Below are 27,214 nucleotides of genomic sequence, written 5' to 3'. Positions count from 1 at the left end.
AATTGTGCATGATGCAATGGAAACCTAACATTTCCATGTAAATCAAGTAACAATAGAGGTATTGGATTTGGGCAATGAGGCCTGCAGATTAAGATATTAAAATGTGGCAATGGAGCTGAGTAATGTCACCTAGAACAACAAGGACCAGAAGATCTGAAGAGCAATGAGAAAATGTATCTCCTTTTAATCTTTGCTTTAACTTTTACGCTTTCTACACAGCTGGTAAGACTAAATTTTGTGGTTTGCAATAGCGTTTCAGCTGGGGTGCCTGCAGATGAAATGAGTAACCATTTTGTTGAGCTTACCTCCATGCTTTAATTACACATTTCTTTGTGAAGGGATTGAAAAAATCAGGCAGAGGGCTTTGGTTCATCTTTTAATTATCAGGAATCCAACTGTAGCTGTAGTTCTGAATTCAGGTTGACATCCTGTTCTCTGCATTAGCTTTTTCAGTGTTTACCTTAGCATTAGGAGAAGAGCCTAATGCTGGGAAAGATTGGAGGCAAAAGAAGAAGGGGAAGGCAGAGAATGAGGTGGCTGGATGGAGACACTGAAGCAGTCGGCATGAGCTTAAATGGACTCCAGAGGATGGTAGAAGACAGGAAGGCGTGGAGGAATGTTGTCCATGGGGTCGCGATGGGTTGAACATGACTTCGCAACTAACAACAACAACAACACCTTAGCATTAGAGTCAGAGATAACTTCTTGTTGAACTTCTTGTTGGATCTACTGAATTGGATCAATGCAGAAGGTTGAAAATGCTTCTGGTTGTAATTTCTCCCTGTTTTGCAAATGGGCAAATGACTACATTGGGGAAAATGCATATGCTCCCTTTTCTCCCAAAAAAACTCAGAGTTGTACCAGGAAAAAAAGTAGGTATAAATCACCGAGCCCAGAGCTTTGTCTAGGGCAGTGATGGTAAACTTTTTGCCATCGCATGCCAAAAGCGAGGGGAGCATGGGGAGGTCGTGCATGCGTGTGCCCACACCCATAATTCAATGCACCCCACCCCACCCCACACGTGCTTGCGACCCCCCGCGTTCCCCCCCACTTTTGGTACGTGATGGCACAGTGGGCCCGGTAGGCCCATTTTTCCCCTCCCCAAGCTCCAGATGCTTTTTAGGAGCCTGGGGAGGACAAAAACAGCCTTCCCCATGCCCCCGGAGGCCCACTGGAGTCCGGAAACGGCCCATTTGCTGACTTCCGGTGGGACTGGAAGGCCTGAAAATCAACTGGGAACTGAGCTCACGTGACCACCAATATGGCTTCAAATGCCATCTGTGGCACGCGTGCCGTAGGTTCGCCATCACGGGTCTAGGGTATTGTTTTTTCAACTGGTAGTAGATGTAGATAACATTTGCCTGAGAATTCTGAGAGGGAGAAATAGTTTGGGTTGGGATGGAATTCACTTTGCCAAATCAAGTGAAAATGTACGTTCTAATCCTCTCTCAGACATGAAAGCCCCCAGAAGCTTTCATTCACACCGGCCAGTATGCTCCCATAGAGAGGGGCTCCTCCGGGTGCCGTCGGCCAAACAATGTCGACTGGCGGCACCCAGGGGGAGAGCCTTCTCTGTGGGGGCACCTACGATCTGGAACGAGCTCCCCGCGGAGATACGGAGGATCCCGGATCTGCGCACCTTCCGTCGCGCGCTTAAAACGTTTTTATTCCATCAAGCTGGCCTGGCCTAAATCTTCTCCCTTTTAAAATTTTTAAATTTAAATTTTAAACATTAATTTTAATTTGTTTAATTGTGGGATATTTTAAAATTTAGCCAAATTGTTTAATCTGTTTTAATTTATTTTAAATTTTGTATCTCTGTGTTTTATTTCTTGGCTGTTCACCGCCCTGAGTCCTTTGGGAGAAGGGCGGTATAGAAATTTAATAAAATAAAATAAATAAAATAAAATAAATTCTTGAAGTAGCTTCGGAGAATGCTCTTCGTCAGCCCCTAAACCAGTGATGGCTAACCTTTTTCTCATCGTGTGCTGAAAGTGCATGCATGCATGCATGCATGACAGTGTACGTGCATGCCGGCACCCATAATGCAATGCGGAGCCACCTGCACATGACGCACGACTCCCCCACGCTGTCCGTGCAGCCTCCTGGGCCCAAAAACGGGCCGTGGGGGGATGCAGTGCATCCCCCTGTGCTCCCCACGCATGTGCGCGTGACCCCCACCCCCATGCATGTATGTACGACCCCCGCTGCACATGCGCACATGTTTCCCACATGCGCCCTGCCTCCCCATGCATCCTGAAAGTTAGCTGGCCGGTGGAAGGCTCGTGCATGCATGTGCAGTGGAGCTGAGCTCTGCTATGGCACGTGTGCCATATGTTTGCTATTACGGCCCTAAGCCCTCTGAAAGTCACTGGAAAACTGGCCCTGTTCTTGCATGATTTATTGAGATGCTGAAGGCCACACAAGAGAAAAAACCTCTTGTGTAATTTCTGGTGGCTCTGGAGATCACACCCCGTTCTTGTGTGGCCACCAGAGCCTCCAAAAGTCCTGCAAAAATGGGTTGTGCTTTCAAGAACAGTTGTTATCGCGTACTGGCGAATGCTGGTGTGTCACCCAAAACATCATGACATGTCACCTTCGACACGTGTGTCATTCAGTGTTTCCATCACTGAAATAGTGCTTCAGTTCCACTAAACTCATCATTCTTCAGCTGTGGCTCTAAAATACACAGCAAGGATATTATTGTGATGATTGTTGTCTTTGAAGTTTTAGCACATCTTTGAACTGCATTGATAATTTTGCAAAAGGGACCTTTTCTATTAAGTATAAGAGGATAAGAGTGATATCTCTCATTTCTCTTATAGAAAAATGAAGATAGAATGTTGGAAAGAATGTTGGTAAGTAATTCTTTTTTTTATCTTATGCTCTTTCCTTGCATAATCTCAGTTCTTGATTATTTAATTTCCTGGGGGGGGGGAGGTATAAAAAGCAACCCTCATCAACCTATAGATTTTTATTTCTACACATACTCACAAAATACCAATTTGTAGATTCTGTGATAAATTTTAGCTCTTTCATGGAGAGACTATGGAGAGGTTTTTCTTCTCTAGTGAAATGTTTCTCTATCTCAGAAACTTTAAGATGTGTGGACTTCAATTCCCAGAATTCCCTAGCCAACAAAGGGAAGTTATTGGAGTTCATACATCTTAAAGCATGCTACCTTGAGAAAATCTGGGAGTTGAAGCCCACATAGCTTAAAGTTGCTGTGATTGAAAAACACTGGCCTAGTTGTAGTTTCTGTTCCTCACAGTTGTGACTCATCTAATATTCCCTTCATCAGATGCAATTTTGTTGGTAAATGGATTTCCTCACCTCCCATTTCAAGGTTTATTTTATTGGGACACATTTGCAAACACAGGAGAGATTTTTCAGATGATCCAAAATATTTCATAAAATCAAAGTCAAGGTTATGTAGTTAGCTACTTAGCATTATTGAGACCACGCAAACATTTATTTTGGCTACTAATTCAATCCTCTTTCTGTAGTTTGTGTAATACATTATATCAGGGGTGAAATGCTCCCAGTTTGGACCGGATCTCCCGATCCCAATGGAGGCAGGTGGTTCAGAGAACCGATAGCAAAAATCCCTGCCCCCCCCCCCATGCCCAGCTGAGCCGCGTAATCATCAGTTTTTCTTTTATTTTTAAAAGCATTTTTTCTACAACCTCTTCACTGAAAAAATACTTTTAAAAGTAAAAAAAAATAGCCTCTGATGATCGTGCGGCTTGGCTGGGATCATCAGAGGCTTTTAAAAGCATTTTTTTTACAACCTCTTCTACAGAAAAAAGAGCCTCTGATGATCAGGCAACTTAGCTGGGGTCGTCAGAGGCTTTTAAAAGAAAAAAAAAGCCTCCGACAATCAGGCAATTCAGCTGGGCAACTCTTCAGCCAAGAGGGTTGTAGAAAAAATGGTTTTAAAAGTTAAAAAAAAAGTAAAAAAAAGTAAAAAAGTAAAAAAAAAAAGTAAAAAAAAAAGTTGGCCACACCTACCCAGTCACATTACTCCCCCACCAAGCCATGCCCGCAGAACTGATAGTAACAAATTTTACATTTCACCACTGCATTATATGCTAAAATGATGAAATAATCTGGGCTCTCCCAACTGAGTAAACCACAAAACCAGGTATAACAATCTAACTCACATTAAAACTATTCAAATTCGGGGTGTTGTGCATCTGTTGGGACTTTTATTGATTTTGTGAGATAGGTACCATGAATCTAAATGTTTGTGGATATTCTCAAAATCCAGGTCATAGTTGCTTCAAAGGTGCATTTCCAAAAGATAACTGAACTGTTTTGTTTTGTTTTTGGGTTTTTTTAAAAAAAATGTTTACCAAGAAAATTCAGAACATTCAAAATCAGAAATGAGGAGGGGATAAGCCTCCTGGGGAAGCCAAGGGAAATCATCAAGTCCATAAAAAAGCGAAAGTTAGAATATTTTGGTCATGTGATGCGACACCCAGAAAAATACAGCATCCTTCACTTAATCCTCCAAGGAAAGATTGAAGGCAAACGAGGTCCAGGCAGAAGAAGAACATCATGGCTTCAAAATTGAAGGGATTGGTTTGGATAAAACTCAACAGCACTTTTTTGTGCGGCTGTTGATAAAAATAGGATCGCCAACATGATTGCCAACGTCCGATGATGGATATGGCAGGAGAAGGAAAAGAAGAAGGAGAAGGAGAAGGAGAAAAAAAGGAGGAGGAGGAGGAGGAAGAGGAGGAGAAGAAGAGGAGGAAGAGGAAGAGGAAGAGGAAGAAGAAGGAGGAGGAGGAGGAGGAGGAAGAGGAGGAGGAGGAGGAGGGGAAGAAGAAGAAGAAGAAGATGATGATGATTCAGTTGCTTTTTGGAAAAGCACTTTTGGAATAGCATGAATCTTAGTTCACATATGAAATGAAGGCACGTGTGCATATCTGCAGAAGAGTTTTAACCCAAAAGACATGACTGGTCCTTTCCTATTTGAAGAAGGAAGGAATTCATTTTTAACCTATATGATATGGCAGAGATGGCACGGTTGGAGAAGTGATATATGTTCTCATATGAGAACAGAGTTGATACCCTTTCTTTCCTTTGTAGGGTTCAATGGGTGAGGAAGGTCTAGCACAGTTAATGGTAAGTAGCTCTTTGACCATTTTTCCCCCTTTCCTTGTGAAATATCTTTCTTGATGCAATCAAACATCTCTTGTGATGTTCTAACCAACACCACCTCTCAATTTAGCAATTATATATGCTGAGATATTCCAGGTGTCAGCACTTCAAACTACATTCGTTCCAGTGCTGACATAAGGAGGAGAAGAGGGGGCAGCTGGCAAGAGGACGCTTGACTTTTCACCTAGTTATTTTCGCAGAAGATAATATCCCCTAGGAGATGGGATGGGAGGGGGGACATTCCTGGGAGCTGAAGTAGTAAATATGGGGAGAGTGATTTGGAAGATGGCCAATGAGACGCAGAGAATTGGGGAATGGAAAGGGAAGGTTTGGGGTCAGGAAGTCAGTGTTGGCTATGACATAGTCGGGAACAGATTGTCGTGCTGAATAAATGAAAGATTTCATCAAAGACTATTTGTTTGGAAATGCAATTTATTTGAGACAACACCGAAACCTGACACCAGGTTGTATATTTAGGAGGAGAGTTATTTTTTTTTTTTATGATTAAACCTATGTTACTTGTTCCTTAAAAAAAATATTACTCACTGCCACACATTCCCAGAGTTTGAGGGGCAGGGTGTGTTGAGTACTTAAATAAGGGTTTTAGATTGTCCTAAATCTTTTTTGAAACTTTTTTCTGACCAGAAAATATTCTGAATTTGAGTTGACATTCTTTGTTACAGTTGGAAGAGGAAATGAGATACTATTGTGGGATTTCAATTTCTTCATACGGCTACATTCAAAATCAAGTAGAGCACATATAGTTGTGAACACAAATCTAACTATTTAACAGTGACTCTATTTCATATTTAAACTTACTTGCAGGAGGAAGTGCAGAGGAGATAGAAGAGAGCAGGGCTAAGGGAAGTAGAATAATAGAATAATAAAATAATAGAAGAAGAATAGAGTAGAGTGGAATAATAAAAAAAAATATATTCCATTGTAGGGATGTCTTATGTGTATAGTTGTGTAACTGAAATGAATCTACATTGGATACAAAATATGGACAATGTTCTCAAAAGAGTGCTATTGTCAACTCGCAAAGCATCCCTGGCCTGCTTTCAAGTTGCCACAGCTAAGTGGGATGGGAAACCAACGAAGCAGCACGGCAGCCAAAGACAAATGCACATTCCAGACATATCTCTCTCTCAAAGCTGTCTCCCAGGGTTACCCACAGCAGCAGGAGGGGAGTGATCTCTACAGCCTGTGAAATTGCTCGGTTGGCAAATGTGATCGATAACACACCCTGGGGGTGGGGGTAGGAGGGAAACAGGGTCATGATTGGGGAATACATTACGTGCGGTCAGAGTTAGCTTCACCTAGAATGTGCCGACATGAAGCTCCTAATAAATAACTGGATTTCTTTTGAAGCTTGGCTCAAGGTTCATGATTTAATTAGGGCATCCGTCAGAACCTGACAGTTATCTCACAAGTGCCATGTCTGGTAAAGTTTCTCTTTTCTAAGCAATCATTTTGTATGTTGATGTATAGGATACAACCATGATCCCTCAGGTTTCTCAATTCATATTATACATCAATGAATATGAAAGAACATTGAAGTGAGAAAGAGGGGGGAAATTAACCATTAAGAGCCTCGATAGTACAGTGGTCTACGCACCCTGTTATTAACACAGCTGCCTGCAATTTCTGCTGGTTCGAATCTCTCCAAGGCTCAAGGTTGACTCAGCCTTCCATCCTTTCTAAGGTAGGTGAAATGAGGACCCAGTTTGTGGGGGCAATAAGCTGATTTTGTATAAAATATACAAAAGTATGAAGGCTATTGCTTAACGCATTGTAAGCCGCCCTGAGTTTCCAGAGAAGGGCGGCATATAAATCAAATTAAAAAAAAAACCATTAATTAAATTCTATTTTTTTTAATGTAACCACTCCCTGTTAGGATAAGAAATGTGTGTTTCTTAATTGGAAGAAAACAGGAATTCATGTATATTGTTAGCTGACCTCCCCTGGTCAGCTCCTGGGAGTGGCCTTGGTCTGCAGCCAGGAGGAGCTTCAGGCTGGCCAGTCAGAAGCGCCCAGGAGGGACCACTGGCTGTTGGGTTGATAGCAATGGCGGCCTCTGAAGTGGCCGGGCCTCATCCACCCGGTCCCTGCCATGCCAGGACCCCAATATCCCGAAAACTGACCTCCCCAAACCTCTCCCTCAATCAGTCCAATATGACATCTCTAATAAAATGTAACTTTGAGGAAACTCAGGCCTCGGAGTTTTCTTTTGTTGGGGGTGTTACTTGGAATCCTGACATTAATCCGAATCTCCATACAATCCCCCCTCCCAATTTCCCATAGCAGTAAATGTGGCAGGTCCGAAGGCCCAATGCAAAAGATGGCTTCCAGGCCTGACATATATGATATCTAAGATGGTAGTGATGGCATGGATAGAAAGGTCCTGGGTACCTTCTGTTAGAATAGAATTTGATGTGCTTGTTTCCATTGTAGAATTCTCTGGAGGAAAAAAAACTTGACAGATTAATGGTAAGTAGCTCTTTCTTCATCTCGTGCTGTCACTTCTTGCCTGCAGCAAAGCGTCCCTGTGTTATGACAATACTGACCCTAAACCCAAATCCACTTTATTTGGTTGTAAGTGTGGACAACACTTTTTTTCAGAATTGAGTCCAAGGAAGTTTTGCATTGGGCAAGAGTGTCCTGAACAATTTCTTTCTCTCCCTGTAATTTCTGTCCCTTATTGGTGAGAGTCATCTGTTTGGTCCAAATGCAGTTTTATTGGTAAGATGGTTTATTTATTTATTTATGAGCCATGGTGGTTCAGTGGTTAGAGTGCAGTACTACAGGCTACTTCTGCTCTACTGCTGGCTGCCTGCAATTTGGCAGTTCAAATCTCACCAGGCTCAAGGTTGACTCAGCCTTCCATCCTTCCGAGGTGGGTAAAATGAGGACCCACATTGTTGGGGGCAATAGGCTGACTCTGTAAATCGCTTTGAGAGGGCTGTAGAGGGCTGTAAAGCACTGTAAAGTGGTATATAAGTCTAAATGCTATTGCTAGTTCCTCATCTCCTTTTCCAGAGTCTGTTTTACCAGGCAATGTTGTAGAAGCCAGAAAGAGGTATTTTTCAAACAATTGAAAACATACTGTACACCCAGAGAGGTCCGTCATAACCTGCAACAGTCATTAAGTGATCAATCATAAGTCAAGGACTACAAATATGGAATGTAGTGATTTAATCCCAAATAGCTTGAATTCCACCAGACCTTTCTATTAAGCTCTTTTGTCAACAAGCATTTCTGAGACAGAAATTCAATACAAGCAGAATATTCCACTGGATTCTCTGTGCAGATTTCCATTCTGTGAAGGTGGAAGGATACTGAAAAGAGAATGAAGCAAAGAGTTTCAGAACACAATTCATCCATAGGTATCTTTTACAGCCAATCAGAACATTTCCTGATAAGTAAGTACTTGCCGGAGCACCTCCTACCGGCCTCCCACCGCCCAGTGCGCTCACATAGGACTGCCCTCCTCCGGGTGCCGTCTGCCAGACAATGTTGGCTGATGGCGCCCAGGATGAGGGCGTTCTCTGTGGCTGAACCCACCCTCTGGAACGAGTTACCCACTGGGCTCCGGACAGCCCCTGACCTCTGTTCTTTCCGCAAAGACCTGAAGACATGGCTTTTTAAACAAATTGTCTGATCTGTTGGGAGTTTTTAATTAGTTGTGGGATTTTTATTGTATTTTTTTTAACTTTATTTATTGTTATTGTTATTGTTTTTACTCTACGTGATGGTTGTGAGCCGCCCCGAGTCCTCCGGGAGGAGGGCGGTATATAAATTTTAATAAATAAACAAACAAACAAACAAACAAACAAACAAATAAATAAATAAATAAATAAATAAATAAGGAGGGTATCTCATCTACAGAATGAAGCAATTGACAACATGTGTGATATCAAAGATGATAGTAATGATGTAGCTATCTTTTTATTTCAAAGATTTATATAGCTGCACATTTTATTCTGCAGAGAAGTGATATCATGTTAGAAGAGACGTAATACCTTTTGTTTTATTTGCAGGATTGTTTAGAAATGGAGTGTAAAGATGAAGAATTTGTGGTAAGTAACTCTTTGTTCATTCTCTGTCCTTTCCTTGTGAAATATTTTTGCATGCGCATGCACAGAGGGTCAAAAACGGGACATGATGACATCCAGGCAGGAGATGGAGCCTCCCCGCTGCTGTTGCTAATGGTTCACCTGAGCCGGATAGTACCGGCTGAATTTCACCACTGAACCATCCCCATTGTCTCCAGAGCATCAAAAAAGAAGGCACAGGTAAAACCTTGAGCCAGTTCTGATGAAGCAGCTGGAGCCACTGCTTTACCTGTCAAAAGTACACCTTCTGGCAGTAAAACAGGGTACCCTAAAGTGAAGAAGAGTCTAACAACACCATCAATAACAATGGATTGTGGATGGGGTTGTTATCAGTAGTATGGTTACTTAAAATACAGGTAATCCTTGCATTATGAGGGCAAGTGGGGCTGGGAACTCTGTCATTAATCAACACATTAATAAAGCACCAGATCTCGTGATCACGTCATTTAACAACAGCAATTCCACCAGTTCCTGTTGCCCTCCTTAAATAAGGGCTGCACAGGAAGGAGTTTATGTGATTGTGACTTCTGATTCCCTGATGGCTTCCCCAATGAATTTGTTTAGAGGAGGCCAGCAGGGAACATCATAATTTGCTGTCAACTCTGCTTGATTTGATGTAGCTTAGGGTAGCATTTCTTTTTGTGAGACCATGATGTTTACAATTATATCCCTTCTGGATCAATTGAAATTGGGATAGAAATTGTGTTTATTTGTGTATTAGTGTGGATTCACACTGATTATGTTATCTAGTAGAGGATTGAAATGTCTGCAAGCAAGCAACTAAGCTCAGTGATCATCAAGGACTCTACAGGGTGTATATTTACAACCCACAATCTTTTACCTAGAAACTGTCTTACAACCCACGAAATAACCATAGCCCATAAATTAAGACTGGCATGCCAAGCTCTGAGACACCCAACAAATTCATACCAACTGCCCAGACATTCTGGGAGTCAGGCAGCACATAAATGTAATAAATTATCATTAATGTACAAAATAATGTGAAATCACAGCTATGAGTTCTTTAGCTAGTGTTGGCAATATTATTATTATAGTTGTTTGCATAATTAGCCAGATATTTAGACTGGATCTGGCATTTTTATCCACCTGTCAAGTCATTCCCAAGAACCCGGGATAGGCAGGTGCTACTCAGCACTTCAAAGGCCAGCTTTCTTTACGTAGGTAAAAGAGTCCCTGCAGATTTTACTCTGCTGGTCGTTGCTGACTATATGGAGCAGTGCTCAACTCTGTTCACATGAATTCTGGTCATGTGGCCAGCATGATGTCATAGAGTATTGTTAGCTTTCCAGTGAAATGGTACCTATTTATCTACTCACATTTGCATGCTTTTGAACTGCTAGGTTGGCAGGAGCTGGGGTAAAAACAGTTCTTCACATAACCTCACAGGAAATCATAAACAAATCCTACATATACTCATAATCAAGGGTGAAATCCAGCAAGTTCTGATGGGTTCTGGAGAACCGGTAGCAGAAAGTTTGAGCAGTTCGGAGAACCGGTAGCGGAAATTTTGAGCAGTTCGGAGAACCGGCAAATACCACCTCTGGCTGGCCCCAGAGTGGGGTGGGAATGGAGATTTTGCAGTATCCTTCCCCTGCCATGCCCACCAAGCTGCGCTCACCAAGGCATACCATGCCCACCAAGCTACACACACAGAACTGGTAGTAAAAAAATTGAATTTCACCCCTGCTCATAATGTTTTTTTCTCCTTTCTAATAGGAAATAATGCCTAGGGTATTAGAAATTATTAAGGGAATTAATGGCGGAAAAGCGGGATGTTCATTGATTGTAAGTACATACACACTTAAGTTCCCTCATTTCCTCTATATCTTCTATGTTGCCCTGTGTTAGATGTGGTCATAGCAGCCCTCTTGAGCCTTCCCCCTCCCCCTCAAAGGATCTCTACATATTTCAGGAACAATTGCAGCAGGAAGCTCTACGTTCTTGGCAACATTTAAAGGAGGGCATCATTTTGATTATTGTCAGAATTTGAAAGAGCCTGGCTTCACAGATCTTCCCTATGGCTTAGGCTTAAAAGATGCCAGGAACCCTTTAGAAGAGCTCTGCAATAATGTGTAATTATTGTGTAATAATGTGCATAAGACCCGTGGAGGCGCAGTGGTTGGAATGCAGTACTGCAAGCACTACCGATTGCCAGCAGTTTGGCAATTCGAATCTCACCAGGCTCAAGGTTGACTCAGCCTTCCATCCTTCCAAGGTGGGTGAAATGAGGACCCAGATTGTTGGGGGGCAATAGGCTGACTCTCTGTAAACTGGTTAGAGAGGGCTGTAAAGCACTGTAAAACGGCATATAAGTCTAAGTGCTATTGCTATTGCTAATTTAATTTTTTTAAAATTAAAAAAATTAAAATAAAGTCTTTGCTCACAATAACAGCAATAAAGTCTCACAGTGCTATTAATTCAGATGGTCCTCTATCACTCCATTTGTGATTAGAAAGGCACAGCTCCTATTTGGAGAGTGAAAGATATACATGAAATTGATATATGGTATTGAAGATATCTGTGATGCTGTAATTATATTTAGTGGTATTTATCTTGTCTGAATAGAATTGAAGTTCTTCATTTCCTTTGTAGAAAACCTTCATCAAATATGGTTATATGTACAATTTGGTAGTAAGTAGCTTTGATTTATTTTATTCCATTTCTTTCTTTAATAATTTGTCTTCACCCAGCACTTAAAGCATCTCCAGAGCCCAGAAAACACAAACCCAGAAAATAGAATAAAAACATCTGACTTATTTTTACATTTGCTTTTTAAGCTGCTTAAAACATCCCATTGATCCTCTTCAGAAAAGAAACACCAGCTAAATTGGACTGAAGTTTCTCCCTGGGCTGAATACTAAAGAAAATTTTTTTGATCTCTGACATGGATGTCCCTATGTGGACGAGGGACAAGTGGTCACATGTGCAAAATGATGTCATGTTGCAGCTGTTGTGAATGGTGTCAGCAAATAGGTAGTTGCAGCCTTCATGTGATGACATCATGGCACATATACCATGTTTCTCCCGAAAATAAGACCCTGTCTTATATTTTTTTGAACCCCGAAATAAGTGCTTGGCCTTATTTTGGGAGAGGTTTTATTATTTTGGGGTGTGAGGAGCAAGACGGGACTCCTCTTGCTGTCTTACCTGATTTCCAGCTCTGTCTTCCTAACCCTAACCGGAGGAAATGGCGGGGACCGGCTGCATATGCATTTAAATATTTTTGGGGAGAGTTTATTTGGTGGGGGGGGGCTTATTTTACACTCAAAAGCCTGATTGGGCTTATTATCAGGGGATGTCTTATTTTCAGGGAAACAGGGTTATCTTCATTTTGGCATCATCATAAGTTGCGGATGCCTCTGCTTCATGATGTAGCACGAGGAATTAATTTTTATGATATATGAAATGGTAGAGATGTCATGGTTGGAGAAGTCACGTATGCTTTAATGAGAGAACAGAGCTGATGCCCTTTTTTCCCATTGTAGACGGAACTGCGTGAGGAAGACATGATAAAAATAATTGTAAGTAGCTCTTTGATGACCTTCTCTCTTTTCCATGTGCAATATCTTTCTTGCATGAGATGAAGCAACCTTTTTTTGGATTCTACCCCACCCCCACCAAAATTTAGTATTTGTATACAAAGCAGGGAGATATTTTATATATTTAGGAGGATAGTTATCTTGTTTTAGGATAGGATAGGATAGGATAGGATAGGATAGGATAGGATAGGATAGGATAGGATAGAATAGAATAGAATAGAATAGAATAGAATAGAATAGAATAGAATAGAATAGAATAGAATAGAATAGAATAGAATTCTTTATTGGCCAATAGAAATATTTATGTGTTTTTATCTTGTGGCTGTTCACCACCCTGAGTCCTTCGGGAGTAGGGTGGTATACAAATCAAATAAACTAAAAAACTAAAAAACTAAAACTAAGTGTGATTGGACACACAAGTAATTTGTCTTGGTGCATATGCTCTCAGTGTACATAAAACAAAAGATACATTTGTCAAGAATCATAAGGTACAACACTTAATGATAGTCATAGAGTACAAATAAGCAATCGGGAAACAATATCAATATAAATTTTAGAGGGAATGGAATGAAATAGAATGGAATGGAATGGAATGGAACGGAACGGAACGGAACGGAACGGAACAGAACAGAACAGAACAGAACAGAATAGAATTCTTTATTGGCCAATTGTGATTGGACACACAAGGAATTTGTCTTTGGTGCATATGCTCTCAGTGTACATAAAAAGACAATATACATTCATTTAAGAATCATAAGGTACAACATTTAATGATAGTCCTAGGGTACAAATAAGCAATCGAATCATACCAGGAAACAATCAATATAAATCGTAAGGATACAAGCAACAGTCATAAGTGGGAGGAGATGGGTGATAGGAACGATGAGAAGACTAATAGTAATAGTAATGCAGCCTTAGTGAATAGTTTGACAGTGTTGAGGGAATTATTTGTTTAGCAGAGTTTTATGGTGAAAACTATGGTAGTCATCTCATTCTTTAAAAAGGATGCCTGCCTTCCCCAAACTTTGATGGGTGGGAGTGGGTTGAGTGGTAAAATAGGGGCTTTAGTATGCAGGATGGCTTAAATCTTCCTGGGCGAAATGAGACGCTATCGTGGGATTTCAATAGTCCATTTTCTTGACATGGCTACATTAAAAATCAAGTAGAACACATCTCGGTGGAGACCCAAATCTGCATAGTTAATATGCATGAGTGTATTTCACATCTGAACTTATTTGGGGGAGGAAGAGTCAGAGAGAGTAGAAGAAAGCGGGACTAAGCAGAATAAAAAGAACAATGTTTCCAAACGGGTGCTGCCCATAAGGGCTATGTCTACTGAAGCTCTTCTGTTCTGAACGATTATCTTAACTACTCAGGCATAGATCAAATCAAATCAAACCTTTATTGTCAGTGCACATGTGTACAATGAGATTGAATGAGCCTCCCTTGGTGCAGCATTCCCAAAACACAGAATACATCTCAATAAGTCAAAATAAAAGAAAAAATAAATCCCTAAACCCAAGTAAGTAATAACTAGCACACATTCCCATATACATATATGTATATAAGGTAAAGGTAAAGGTTCCCCTCGCACATAAATGCTAGTCATTCCCGACTCTAGGAGGCGGTGCTCATCTCCGTCTCAAAGCCGAAGAGCCAACACTGTCTGAAGACATCTCCTTGGTCATGTGGCTGGCATGACTCAACCCCAAAGGTGCATGGAATGCTGTTACCTTCCCACCAAAGATGGTCCCTATTTTTTCTACTTGCATTTTTATGTGCTTTCGAACTGCTAGGTTGGCAGAAGCTGGGACAAGTAATGGGAGCTTACCTTATTATGCGGCATTAGGGATTTGAACCACTGAACTGCCAACCTTTTGATCGACAAGCTCAAAGAAGTGCTGACCAGGATACAATAAGGGATACAACCCTTAGTCCTCAGTTTTCTCAATGGGTATTTTGATTCCATGAATGTGGAAGAAAACTGAAAAGAGAAAGAAAAGAAAACGGAAGCCTCGGAACACTGTTAATTCAAATTTGATTTTTAGACTAAGCACTCCTGGTTGGGATAAGAAAGGTGTGTTTCCTAAGGGAAGGGAAGCAGCAATTCATGTATATGATATCTTAAGGTAGTAGTGATGGCCTAGATAGAGAGGCGCTGGATGTCTTCATGTCAGAATAGACGTTGATGTGCTTCTTTCCATTGTAGAATGAGTTGACTGAAAAACACTTGCAAACATTAATTGTAAGTAGCTCTTTCTCCATCTTCTGCCTTTTTGTTGAGTGATATTGTGTTCTTATGTGGGATGAAACATTCCTTTCCTAATTCTAACCCTCCCAGAAAGCATCTTCCCAGAGCATAAACATAGCAGCCAAGGCAAAAACATTTCGCCTGTTTCATCTTTCCTTTCTGAAACAATCTATCCCTCCCCCCAAAAAATAACCACCCAAATTGGGGTGATGTTTCCCCCTGGGGCAGGTGTCATCAACCTGCGACTCCAGAGCCACATGTGGCTCTTTGGGCCCTCTGCTGTGGCTCCCTGTCGGGTGATCCCACCACTGGCTAGCCTAACCCTAACCCTAACCCTAACCCTCCCCTCCCAGTCATTCCTCACCTGGCCTGAGAAGATAAGGGCAATGGCAGGTGATGGAGAAGTGGCTGGGGCAGAGACAGAGAGATACAGAGAGAGGGGGAGAGCGAGAGAGACATAGTGAGATACAGAGAGAGGGGAGAGAGAAGAGGAGAGGGGGAGGGAGGGAGAGAGATGTCAAAAGGGTTTTGTGGTTCCTGGTGTTTTTTTAACAACTGGTTCTCTGCCCTAATGTGAGTGGTAGAAGTGGTGGAAGTGAGTGATGTTGAGTTGGCCACACCCACCCAGATTTTGTGGCTCCCGGTGTTTTCTTTTCTGTGGGAAATGGGTCCAAATGGCTCTTTGAGTGTTTAAAGTTGCAGACCCCTGCCCTGGGGAATGAGTAGCAAGGGCAGGGACCATGTCCCAGCCATGGGTGTGCCTATGGGAAATAGGAACAAGCCACGACATATTCACAATGTCATCTTCCTGCAGTTTTGGGGATTTGTGTTACCTGCTGAGATAAGTAGAGACTTGCAACTATTTTTGTGGTGATATCACGCCATGCCTATCATTTTTGTATCACTATAACTCTCTGATGATCCAGCTTGTGGTAGCAAAAGACTACGATGTATTTTATGACATCATATCATTTGCCATATATAAAATATGGCAGCGATGGTATAGTTAGAGAAAACATAGGTGGTATCATTTCAAAATAAAAGTTATGCCTTTTATTTCCCTTGTAGAATATGAGTAAAGGCAAAGTTACCATGACTGAATTAGTGGTAAGTAGTTTTTGTTTTATATCCTGCCCCTTCTTGCATTTAGTAAAACATCCCTTTTGTTTTTCCACACCTCCGTGAAAGCATCTTCAGAGACCCCAGAACAGAAATAGAGCAGGCAGGACCAAGGCATTTAACCTGTTGTCCCAAAAGTGCTTTTTTCAAGAGGCAAGTGGACTTCCTTGTTTTTCTTTGAAGACATTTTGCTTCTCATCCAAGAAGCTTCTTTAGCTCTGAGTGGATCAGTTCCAAGAAGGCTCCACACCCATTTGCACTACTCAGGTGACCCTGAGGACACAGAGCAACCTCCAAATTGCCTCAACTAATCTATAAAAGGATGCAAATGACTAGCCATCTGCAAGGAATCTAAATCTTTCCATTCCACACCATCCAGTCAGAGCTGAAGAACCTTCTTGGATGAGAAACAAAACGTCTTCAGAGAAAAATCAGAAAGTCCAGTTGCCTCTTGAGAAAGTACCTTTAGGAAAACCATGACCTGGATGACTGAGAATCTCCATAGACATTTCAGCTGTTCATTTTCCTTTTTAAAGCAGCTTATAATACCTTCTATATACCTTATGACAACACCAACTCCCAAAGTGATGGAGTGATGGTATTGCTGGGTACTGAGTAGCAAAGGGAGAAAGTTGTATTTTGGATTGTCCCCAAGGGATGCTTTTTGGATGGGTAGGGTTGCTCCAAATTTACTTTTCCCTGCTTGGGGTTTTTCCTTTTGCAAAATGGTCAGTTGTTGGCTCAAATACTCTTTCTGTCCGTTCAAACTTTGATAGTAAGATGTCTTTACTCAATTCCCTTCCAAGGATTTATTTTATCAGCGTATGTTTTGGAAACCCAATTTGACTTTGTTGTCCTTGAAAAGGAATAATGTCACATGGTTAATGAAGGAAGCTATAAAAGAGGATAATAAAAGAGCATTATTTCCAAGAGGTATAGAAATAATACCAACCGTGTTTGACAGAGGTGGGTTTCAGCACGTTCTGACCAGTTCTGGAGAACCGGTAGTGGAAATTTTGAGTAGTTCGGAGAACTGGTAGTAAAAATTCTGACTGGCCCCACCCCCATCTATTCTTTGCCTCGCAGATCCCAACTGATTGGGAGGAAATGGGGATTTTGCAGTAACCTTCCCCTAGAGTGGGAAGGGAATGGAGATTTCAGAGTATCCTTCCCCTGGAGTGGGTGGGAATGGAGATTTTACAGTATCCTTCCCCTGCCACACCCACCAAGCCATGCCCACAGAACCGGTAGTAAAAAATTTTGAAATTCACCACTGGTGTTTGATATTATTAAGGAATTCAAAAAGGGGATAATTGTTTTTCTTGCTCCTTATAGGTACTTGCAAAAAAGTTATTACCTATTATTGAGAATGCTCAGCATGGCACAGAGGTGACTAAACTAATTGTAAGTACTCTTTCTTCTATTTTTTTTTCTGTGTTATCCTTCTTAGATGTAATCAGTCATTTTCTTGAGACTCACTCCCAACCCCCCAAGCATTTACACACATTTCAGAAATAATTCTGAAATGTCTTTTGGGAATATTTTTTTTAGGAGAGCATCATTATGACTATTGTCAGAATTTGAAAGATTCTGGCTTCACAGGTCTTTTCTGAAGCTTAGAAGAAAGAAGAGGGCAGGACATTCCATAAATATTTGCATTTTTTTAATAAAGGTATCTGCCTACTTTATCCAATCTGCCCATTCTACCAGGCCTCTTTAAGGCCTCTTCCTATGTATGCAGTATTTTTCAAACTAGATGAACTACCCTGTTTTCCCCAAAATAAGATCCAACTGGAAAATAAGTCCTAGCATGATTTTTCAGGATACTCGTAATATAAACTGTACCCCCAAAATAAGCCCCAGTTAAGATTGTCAGCCAGATGGGTGCATTTAGTGCCATATTTTCCCCAAAATAAGACCTAACCAGAAAATAAACCCTAATGTGTCTTTTGGAGCAAAAATTAATATAAGCCCCGGTCTTATTTTTGGGAAAACACGGTAGTTCTTCAAACTAGGTTTACAGCAGATGCATAGAATTTAACTCGAACCATGCTGGATGGGGAATTCTTTGAAGTCCATACTCCTTAAAGTTGCCAGGTTTGAAAAATAGTTAGGTAATGGAACTCAGAATTTCACCCAGATTTGTGCGTAAAGATGCGTGACCATATCTGGTTATTGGTTTGTTTTAATTGTTGTGAGCTGCCCTGAGTCCTATGGAGTCCTATGGAGATAGGGCGGCATATAAGTTATATTAAATAAATAAATAAATATCTGTCTTTTAAAGGAATTAATTAACTGAAGAAATAAATAAAGGGGGAAAAAAAACCATGCCCCAAACCCTTTGTTCCTAAAATCAAAATGAAACCCTCGCAGAACAGTCTTAATTAACTTGTGTCTCTTTGATCTCAATCACTCTATGTTGTAATAAGAAAGGCATGTTTTCTCTCTGAGGAATGAAAATGTAAATATAATTATCAATATAAGAGCTTCCTACAGCCCAAGATGATGACAGTGAGCAGCAGGTTAGGGCTTTGCATTCTTTTTTACACTCTATTTTTACTCTTTTTAAAATACTCTTTCTACTTTTAAATCAATTTTTAACTTTAAAAAGTTTTAATTTCACCACTTGAGAGGTTCAGCTTTTATTCCAGCTTTTTACTCCAGCTAGTAAAGCATTTAGTAAATGAGTGGAAAGTTTTCTCTACTAAGCAAACAAAACCAGCTAAACATGCCTGCGACAAGGCCCAGACAACCCAAGATAAATATAAATGTAGGATATGGATATATAATATGGAAAATGGGAATTATGGCATGATGAGAGCAGTGTGGGTTTAAGAGCCTGAGTGGTGCAGTGCTTAGAGTGCAGTACTGCAGGCTACTTCTGCTGATTGCTGGCTGCCTGCAATTTGGCAGTTCGAATCTCACTGGCTCACGGTTGACTCAGCCTTCCATCCTTCTGAGGTGGGTAAAATGAGGACCCAGATTGTTGGGGGCAATAGGCTGACTCTGTAAACTGCTTAGAGAGGGCTGTAAAGCACTGTGAAACGGTATATAAGTTTAAGTGCTATTGCTATTGCTCTGTGCAGAATATTTTTAAAGCAGCCATTTCTTCGGGCAATAGGTCTGCTGTGTCTCTCCCATTCACATTAACACCCTCTGTGGCCCTTGAGGGTCTAACTATTCATCTGAAGAAATTGTAATGGCCCAGGCCTGATCCTCACAATTGCTGATAGAATACACTGCCACCAAGTCATTATAAAGATATCTTTTCCCTCCCCCCATTTTAGGAGACACTCAAAAATGCTCTACAACTAGTAAGTAGCTTTTGTGCAACGTTGGCTATTCCTTTCTTTCGTCTACATGGAGGGAGGTATGCAGTGGGGCACCTCAGGGCTCTGTTTTAGGCTCAGTACTCTTCAATATCTTCCTCAATGACTTGGAGGAGGGGATAGATGGGGAACTCATCAAATTTGCAGACGACACCAAGCTAGCAGGAATACTCCAGAAGATACACTTAAGATACAGAAGGACCTTGACAGACTTGAACATTGGGCGCTATCTCACAAAATGAAATTCAATGGTGAAAAAAGTAAGGTTCTACGTTTAGGCAAGAAAAACAAAATGCACAGGTACAGTATATGTGGTACCTTGCTCAATAGTAGTAACTGTGAAAGGGATCTTGGAGTCCTAGTGAACAATCACTTAAATAGGAGCCAGCCGTGTGCAGCAGCTGCCAAAAAAGCCAACACAGTTCTAGGCTGCATAAACAGAGGGATAGAATCAAGATCACGTGAAGTGTTAATACCACTTTATAAGGCCTTGGTAAGGCCACACTTGGAATACTGCATCCAATTTTGGTCGCCACGATGTAAAAAAGATGTGGAGACTCTAGAAAGAGTGCAGAGAAGAGCAACAAAGATGATTAGGGGACTGGAGGCTAAAACATATGAAGAACGGTTGCAGGAACTGGGCATGACTAGTCTAGTGAAGAGAAGGACCAGGGGAGACATGATAGCAGTGTTCCAATATTTGAGGGACTGCCACAGAGAGGATGGGATCAAGCTTTTTTCCAAAGCACCTGAAGGCCAGACAAGGAATAATGGATGGAAACTGACCAAGGAGAGATTCAATCTAGGAATGAGGAGGAACTTTCTGACAGTGAGAACAGAATGGAACAGAAGTTGCTTTCAGAAGTTGTGGGAGCTTCATCACTAGAGGCTTTCAAGAAAAGACTGGACTGCCATTTGTCAGAAATGGTGTAGGGTCTCCTGCTTGAGTGGGGGGTTGGACTAGATGACCTATAAGGTCCCTTCCAACTCTTTTAATCTGTTAATATGCAATCATAGGGCGTCCTATATCTGAGGGGCTATCACAGAGAAGAGGGGGTCAACTTATTCTTCAAAGTGTCTGAGGGCAGGACAAGAAGTAACGTGTGGAAGATCATTCAAGAGAGATCCAACCCAGACCTAAGGAGAAATTTCCTGACAGTGAGAACAGTTAGTCATTAGAAACAACTTGCCTCCAGAAGTTGTGGATGCTTCATCACTGGAGGTTTTCAAGAAGTGCTTGGACAATCATTGGTCTGGAATGATATAAGATTCTTGCTTGAGCAGAGGGTTAGACTAGAAGACCTCCATTGTCCCTTCCAATTTTCTATCTCTATCTCTGTATATCTCCTGTGGATTTCAAAACCCCTAGTTTTTCATTAGTAACACAAATAGTCCTCGATGCAGGTTGCATAGCAGTGAGATACTCAGAAAGTCCAATTTCTGCTTTCTGAACCATAGTTAGTGTCCATTTTATTTTAATAAACTGTAATGGCCCAGGTTTACAGATGTGCCAGAACATGAATTATCACAACATGGTTTCAAAAGCGTTCATAATCCAGACTGACCTGTTATTCTCCTAGCAGCAAAATTCAGTTAATAGGAGAAGGAGTGGAAGACGGTCGAATAACCAGGGGGTAAGTCAATATGCATTTAATGTCTCTCATTTCCTTGAAGTCTTCTCTGATTTTTTTTTTTTGTGAATATAACAACGGCCATCATCTTGAGGCTCACTCCTTCAAAGCATTTCCCTATATTCCAGGAGGAATTTGGTTAAATGTAGTAATGTTTGTAGAGAAAACATGGACACGTTGGAGAAGCTAGGAAGCTAGGATGGTTGGAAAAAACTTATTTTAAGACCTGGAAACAGAGAAAGCTTGACTTGGAAGCTGAGAAATCATGTAAAGGAGATCTCAATGGATAGAGAAATCTGTATATAAAACCGCTGCCCGGTTGCTGGGTGGGCATGGTCATGGGGGTGTGGCCTATGCAGCCTCTTGCACCACAGCAGAGGGGCATTTTTGCCCTCCCAAGGCTCTGGAGGTTTTTCTCGAGCCTCCGGGAGGGCAAAAATGGCCTCCCCCAGGCACCAGAGGCCCTCCGGAGGCTGGAAATGGGCCCATTTCTGGACTTCCGATACTTCCAGTAGGCCCATTGTTCACCCTCCCCAGGCTCCAGAGGCTTTCCTGGAGCCTCCAGGAAGGCAAAAATGGCCTCCTCCAGGCACTAGAGGCCTCGGGAGGCCGGAAACTGGTCCGTTTCTGGACTTCCGGTAGGCCCGGTTTTTTGCTCTCCCAGAGCCTCCGCACACACCCTGCACTTACCTGGCATCCAAAATGGGCTGCGTGGAGACTACTGGGAGAGGCGGAGCTGTGTGGGTGGGGTCAACCAGCCTTGAAACAACTGGTTCAGCGAACCAGATTAAAATTAAAATTTCACATCAGATTACATCAGATACAAGACGCACCGGAGTATAAGACGCACCTTAGTTTTTGGGGAGGAAAATAAGAAAAAAGCTTATTGGCAGGTGGATTGGTCTCCCAGAACACCCCCAATCAGCTGTTCCCAGAGGTGAATTTTAGCAAGAGGTTCCTTGGTTGTGAACTCTGTGCCTTGCTTTTTTTTTTGCTTTTTTTTCTGCCTCTGAAACTTCTGAAACTCTGTTTCAGAAAAAACTTTTTTTCTTGCCTCTGAAAACCTCCAAAACAGCTTCAGAAAAAAAGCCTCTGAAACTCTGTTTGGGGGCTTTTTTTCTGAAGCTTCGTTTCTGATGTTTTTTTCAGCCTCTGAAACCTCCGTTTGAGAAGCCGGACGGGGCTACATTCGGAGTATAAGACGCACCCAGATTTTCACTCTCTTTTTTGGGGGGAAAAGGTGTGTCTTATACTCCGAAAAATACAGTACATATACATACGGTATACATATACATCATATACATATACATGCATATACACACATACACATACACTCACACACAAATCTGCTTGTTGTCACAGGCTGATTGGGGGATTATCGATTTTTATATTGGGGGTTTTATCTTTCTAAGCCATTTAGGTTCACCATGAGTGATTTGGGCTGCTGTATATAGAAAGAGCAAGGACATGTCTGCAAGGAATAAATTGAATAAATTAAATGAAAATAAAATATACCCTTTGCAGCCTTCAAAGCTCTCCTCCTATTTTATTTGTGTAAACATCAGTGAACCAGGCATGGCCTCCTCCTCATGTGCTGAAAATATGACAAAATAATTAGAAAGACATTTATTATCCAGGGTGATTTTTCTCTCTCTTTCTTGCAGAGTTCAGGAGGTCTCAGAAGTGGTGGTCAAGGGGTAAGTCAACATTATTTATGTATTAAACTTATATGCCACCCATGTCACCAAGAGGTTGACTCTAGGCAGCTTAAAACCAAGTAAAAAGAACAAGATAAAGCATTACATATTAAAACAATAGCACTAGCACTTAGACTTATATACCGCTTCATAGTGCTTTACAGCCTTCTCTAAGCGGTTTATAGAGTCAATATATTGCCCCCAACAATCTGACTCCTCATTTTACTGACCTCAGAAGAATGGAAGGCTGAGTCAACCTTCTGTTGCAGTGGTGGGTTGCTCCCAGTTCTGTCTGGTTCTTGAGAACTGGTAGTAAAAACGGTGGGAGGCTCCGCTTACCCATCCTGACACGTCGTATTTGGTGATCTGCACCTGCGCAGAAGTGCACACGCTCCCATTGTGAACCAGTAGTAAAGATAAGTACTCACCCCTGTTCTGTTGGTCAGGATCGAACTCCTGGCAATGAAATGCCGAGTTAGCCTGCAATACTGCATTCTAATCACTGTGCCACCACAGCTCTTAGTAAATAGTAAATATTAATTGTAAAATTGACTTTAAATTAACAAAGATGGCTAGGAATAAAGCAAGAGGTTGGAAGCGGAGTCTTATCTCAGGCCACTCTCCACCTCCAGTATGGTACCCCCTCATTGGTGCCTCAGGCTAATTGGCTGAGCCAGGTTTTCAAGCCCCTTCAGAAGGTCAAAAACTGGATGCAGCTCTCACCCTGTAGGGCCCGATATTTAAGAGGGAAGAAATATTAAATATATATTTAATGCAGGGGTGAAATGCTACCAGTTCGCCCCTTTTCAGGCGAACCAGTAGTGATAAAAACTACTGGTTCGGGCGAACCAGTAGTAAGAAAAAAGCTACCGTTTCATCCGAACTGGTATTTCCGACGATCAGCTGTGCCGCACGATTTAACTTTGCTAGAAAGAAGGAAAACCTGCTTTCTAACGAAGCTAAATCACGCAGCACAGCTGTTCACACACACACACACACACCCGTTGCTGTTTTACTTACCTAGTGAAGTCTTCTTTTTCCACATGAAGCTTGCATTTGGTGCGTGGTGCACATGCGCATGCAGTGCGCATTTGGCTCAAACCGCACATGTGTGTGCAGCGAACCAGTGACAATCCTTGGAGGATTTCACCACTGATTTAATGCCTTCCATTTCCTTGATGTCCTCTGTTATTCCTTGTGTATAGAATCCCAGCACTTTAATGCACCTACAATGCATCCTTTAGGCCCCTTTCATTCATTGTTGGGTGAAAGAACTCCTGTATTTTATCTGGAAAATGAAGGAGTTCATATACCAGATACTGAAGGTGGTAGCGATGGCATGGCTGAAGAAGTCATATCAACTAGAACAGTTAACTTTTGCTTCCCTTTTAGGACACAAATGCTGCGAATGGAGGTAGAATGTCAGTAAGTAGCTTTTATTTATTTTCTGCCATTCCTTTCTTTCATATTCTTCTTCCATGGGTACACCATTTACTTCTCTTCCTCCTATACCAAAAAACACCATCAGAAATAATCACAGGAGAGAGGGTCAAAATCAGCGGTGGGTTTCACATTAGGTTTGTACTGGTTCGCCCCGCGTGCGCAACCTTGCTTTGTGCGTGTGTGCACCCGGTTCACGCTTGTGCCTGCCTTTCACGCATGCACCCAGTCTTCCGTGCATGCGCTTTGCTTGTGCGCACGTCTTCCGGGCATGAGTCCAGCAGGAGAAGGGCGGTATAAAAATTTAATAAAAATAAAATAATGAGCCTGGCCTCAAAATCATGCCTAAATAGGATGGCATAGAGCCGGACGGTTGGGCCGACCCAGCTGCTATTTCCCCTACAGGTTTGGGCGAACCGGTCTGAACCAGCTGAATACTAACTCAGACAAAATATCTGGCCTTTTTAAACCTTCCTTTCCGTTGACTGATCCCTTAAAAATGGATTCAGCAGCAACATTGGGGTGAAGATTTTTCCTGGGGACTGAACAGCAAAGGGGGAGAATTAGATGAGCTCTGAATGTCCATGTGGGAAAGGTGACAAGAGATGAGATGTGCATTATTATGTCCATAGAATCCAAAAAGGGAGGTCTTTGAAGTGATCTAAAGTATTTAATAAAGCAAATGATAGTTTGGTAACCTAGTTTACCAAATTGTGTTATATAGAACATATACAAAATACTTATTCTGCCTATTCGTCTAATCATTATTCTTCAGGTTTCATAGTATATTAAATGGTCAAACAGCTACCATAGAGACAACATAGTAAACCCAGAACAATTGAAAGAAATCCAAATTAAGTTGAAAAACATGCAGATTTAAGGTTGTTGTGAAATTCATCGGCCAGATACCAAAAAGGCCCCTTTCATTCCAGGTTGTGTGAAAGAACACATATTTTTTTCTAATCTAGAGAAAGAAACCCTTCAATTATGAGATGGTAGTTTTGAGAAGTCATGGATGATGTCAGATTAGAACTGTTACCTTTTAATTCCTTTTTAGGGCACGCAAGGTGGAGGTGGAACGCAGGTAAGAAGCTTTTTTTTTTTTTTTTTTGCTTTTCTGCCATTCCTCAACAAGCCTTCCTTTCCTCCTACACCAAAAGCATCTCTACAGTGCTCAGAGAATAAACACTAAAATAAATAAAAATAAAAATAAAATAAAATAAATAAGAGCCGAGGTGGCACAGTGGTTAGAGTGCAGTACTGCAGCTACTTCAGCTGACTGCTAGTTCAGCAGATCAGCGGATCAAATCTCACCGGCTCAAGGTTGACTCAGCTTTCCATCCTTCCGAGGTGGGTAAATAAATAAATAAATAAACAAACAAACAAACAAACAAACAAACAAACACAGCAGGCAGGGCCAAAATGTTTTGGTAGGAGGCGCGTGCATGCACGGTGGAGCTGACCTAGGATGACAGTTCATGTGCCCGCAGAAATGGCTCGGCGTGCCACCTGTGGCATGCGTGCCATAGGTTTGCCATCTATCCATCTATCTGTCTATCTGTCTATCCGTCTATCTGTCTATCTATCTATCTATCTATCTATCTATCTATCTATCTATCTATCTATCATCTATCCGTATATCTATCTATCTATCTATCTATCTATCTATCTATCTATCTATCATCTATCCATCTATCTAGCTATTCATCCAGCCAGCCATCCAGCCATCTATCTAGCTATCTAGCTATCTATCATCTATCATCTACATCTATCCGTCTATCTATCTATCTATCTATCTATCTATCTATCTATCTATCTATCTATCTATCATCTATCCATCTATCTAGCTATTCATCCAGCCAGCCAGCCATCCATCTATCTAGCTATCTATCATCTATCATCTACATCTATCCGTTTGTCTGTCTGTCTATCTATCTATCTATCTATCTATCTATCTATCTATCTATCTATCTATCATCTATCCGTCTATCTGTCTATCTGTCTATCCGTCTATCCATCTATCCGTCTGTCTGTCTGTCTGTCTATCTATCTATCTATCTATCTATCTATCTATCTATCTATCATCTATCCGTCTATCCGTCTATCCGTCTATCCATCTATCCATCTGTCTGTCTGTCTGTCTGTCTGTCTGTCTGTCTGTCTGTCTATCTATCTATCTATCTATCTATCTATCTATCTATCTATCTATCTATCATCTATCCGTCTATCCGTCTATCCGTCTATCCATCTATCCGTTTGTCTGTCTGTCTATTCTATCTATCTATCTATCTATCTATCTATCTATCTATCTATCATCTATCCGTATATCGTGGGATTCATTGAGATGAAATGAGGAAGAAAAGGGGATGATTAGTTCCTTAATTATGCAAATTCCTTGAAAGAAGAATTATAAGTGCTTATTAACTAACAGAGGAACACATTGCGCTGGTTGAGTCATAATTGTTAGTCTCAAAAGTCTGGCAGATTTTTTTTTTTTTTTTTAAAAATCAATCTTGGTGAGCACAACAGAGCTCTATTCCTATAATCACTTAGCAATTATCTTTTCAAAAGTTTCGTTTATTAATTCTTTCCCTTTCTCCCACTTCATGTTATATCTGAAACCCAAAAGTGAGGCCGAAATGGGAAATGATGGAAAGAAGGATGGAAATAGCTGAATATGCTGGAAAGGTCCAGCAGCTTTCTACATGTTTGCAATATGAAGAAGATTGCTCTGCTCAAGGACATCCAATGATCCAGTCTGCTCGCTTGATGGTGATGGGGGCAGTAGATACAGCCTATGGCTTGATTTTGTTTCCTGTAGCAGAATAGTTTGCTCTCCTTGGTGTGGGGAAAAACTTTGTGAAAATAAAAAAAATAAAAAATAAATCCCAAGTGCACAAACA

At 41.3% G+C, this 27,214-nt stretch overlaps 1 protein-coding gene across 2 annotated transcripts; it reads left to right on the top strand.

Annotated features, from left to right (window-relative positions):
- The first annotated feature begins 101 nt into the window (after positions 1-101).
- On the top strand, positions 102-27,214 carry LOC117669352 (uncharacterized). Of its 2 annotated transcripts, none has more exons than XM_034423715.3 (17): positions 102-222; positions 2,826-2,858; positions 5,098-5,133; positions 7,624-7,659; positions 9,210-9,248; positions 11,022-11,090; positions 11,898-11,936; positions 12,791-12,826; positions 15,054-15,089; positions 16,164-16,202; positions 17,550-17,618; positions 19,502-19,528; positions 21,127-21,177; positions 22,839-22,871; positions 24,264-24,296; positions 25,369-25,395; positions 26,941-27,214. In XM_034423715.3, exons 1-17 carry the CDS (start codon positions 172-174, stop codon positions 26,941-26,943), a joined length of 657 nt encoding a protein of 218 aa, XP_034279606.2. In that variant the 5' UTR covers positions 102-171; the 3' UTR covers positions 26,944-27,214. The 2 variants fall into 2 exon arrangements, with proteins under 2 accessions (XP_034279606.2, XP_034279605.2); XM_034423714.3 differs by having other exon boundaries at positions 104-222; positions 21,124-21,177.

This window comes from Pantherophis guttatus, chromosome 10 (genome assembly GCF_059756535.1).
Source record: "Pantherophis guttatus breed Tessera chromosome 10, ASM5975653v1, whole genome shotgun sequence".
Taxonomy (NCBI): Eukaryota; Metazoa; Chordata; class Lepidosauria; order Squamata; family Colubridae; genus Pantherophis; species Pantherophis guttatus.
Note: the sequence above shows the minus strand (reverse complement) of the source record. Positions and strands in the feature narration are given on the sequence as shown.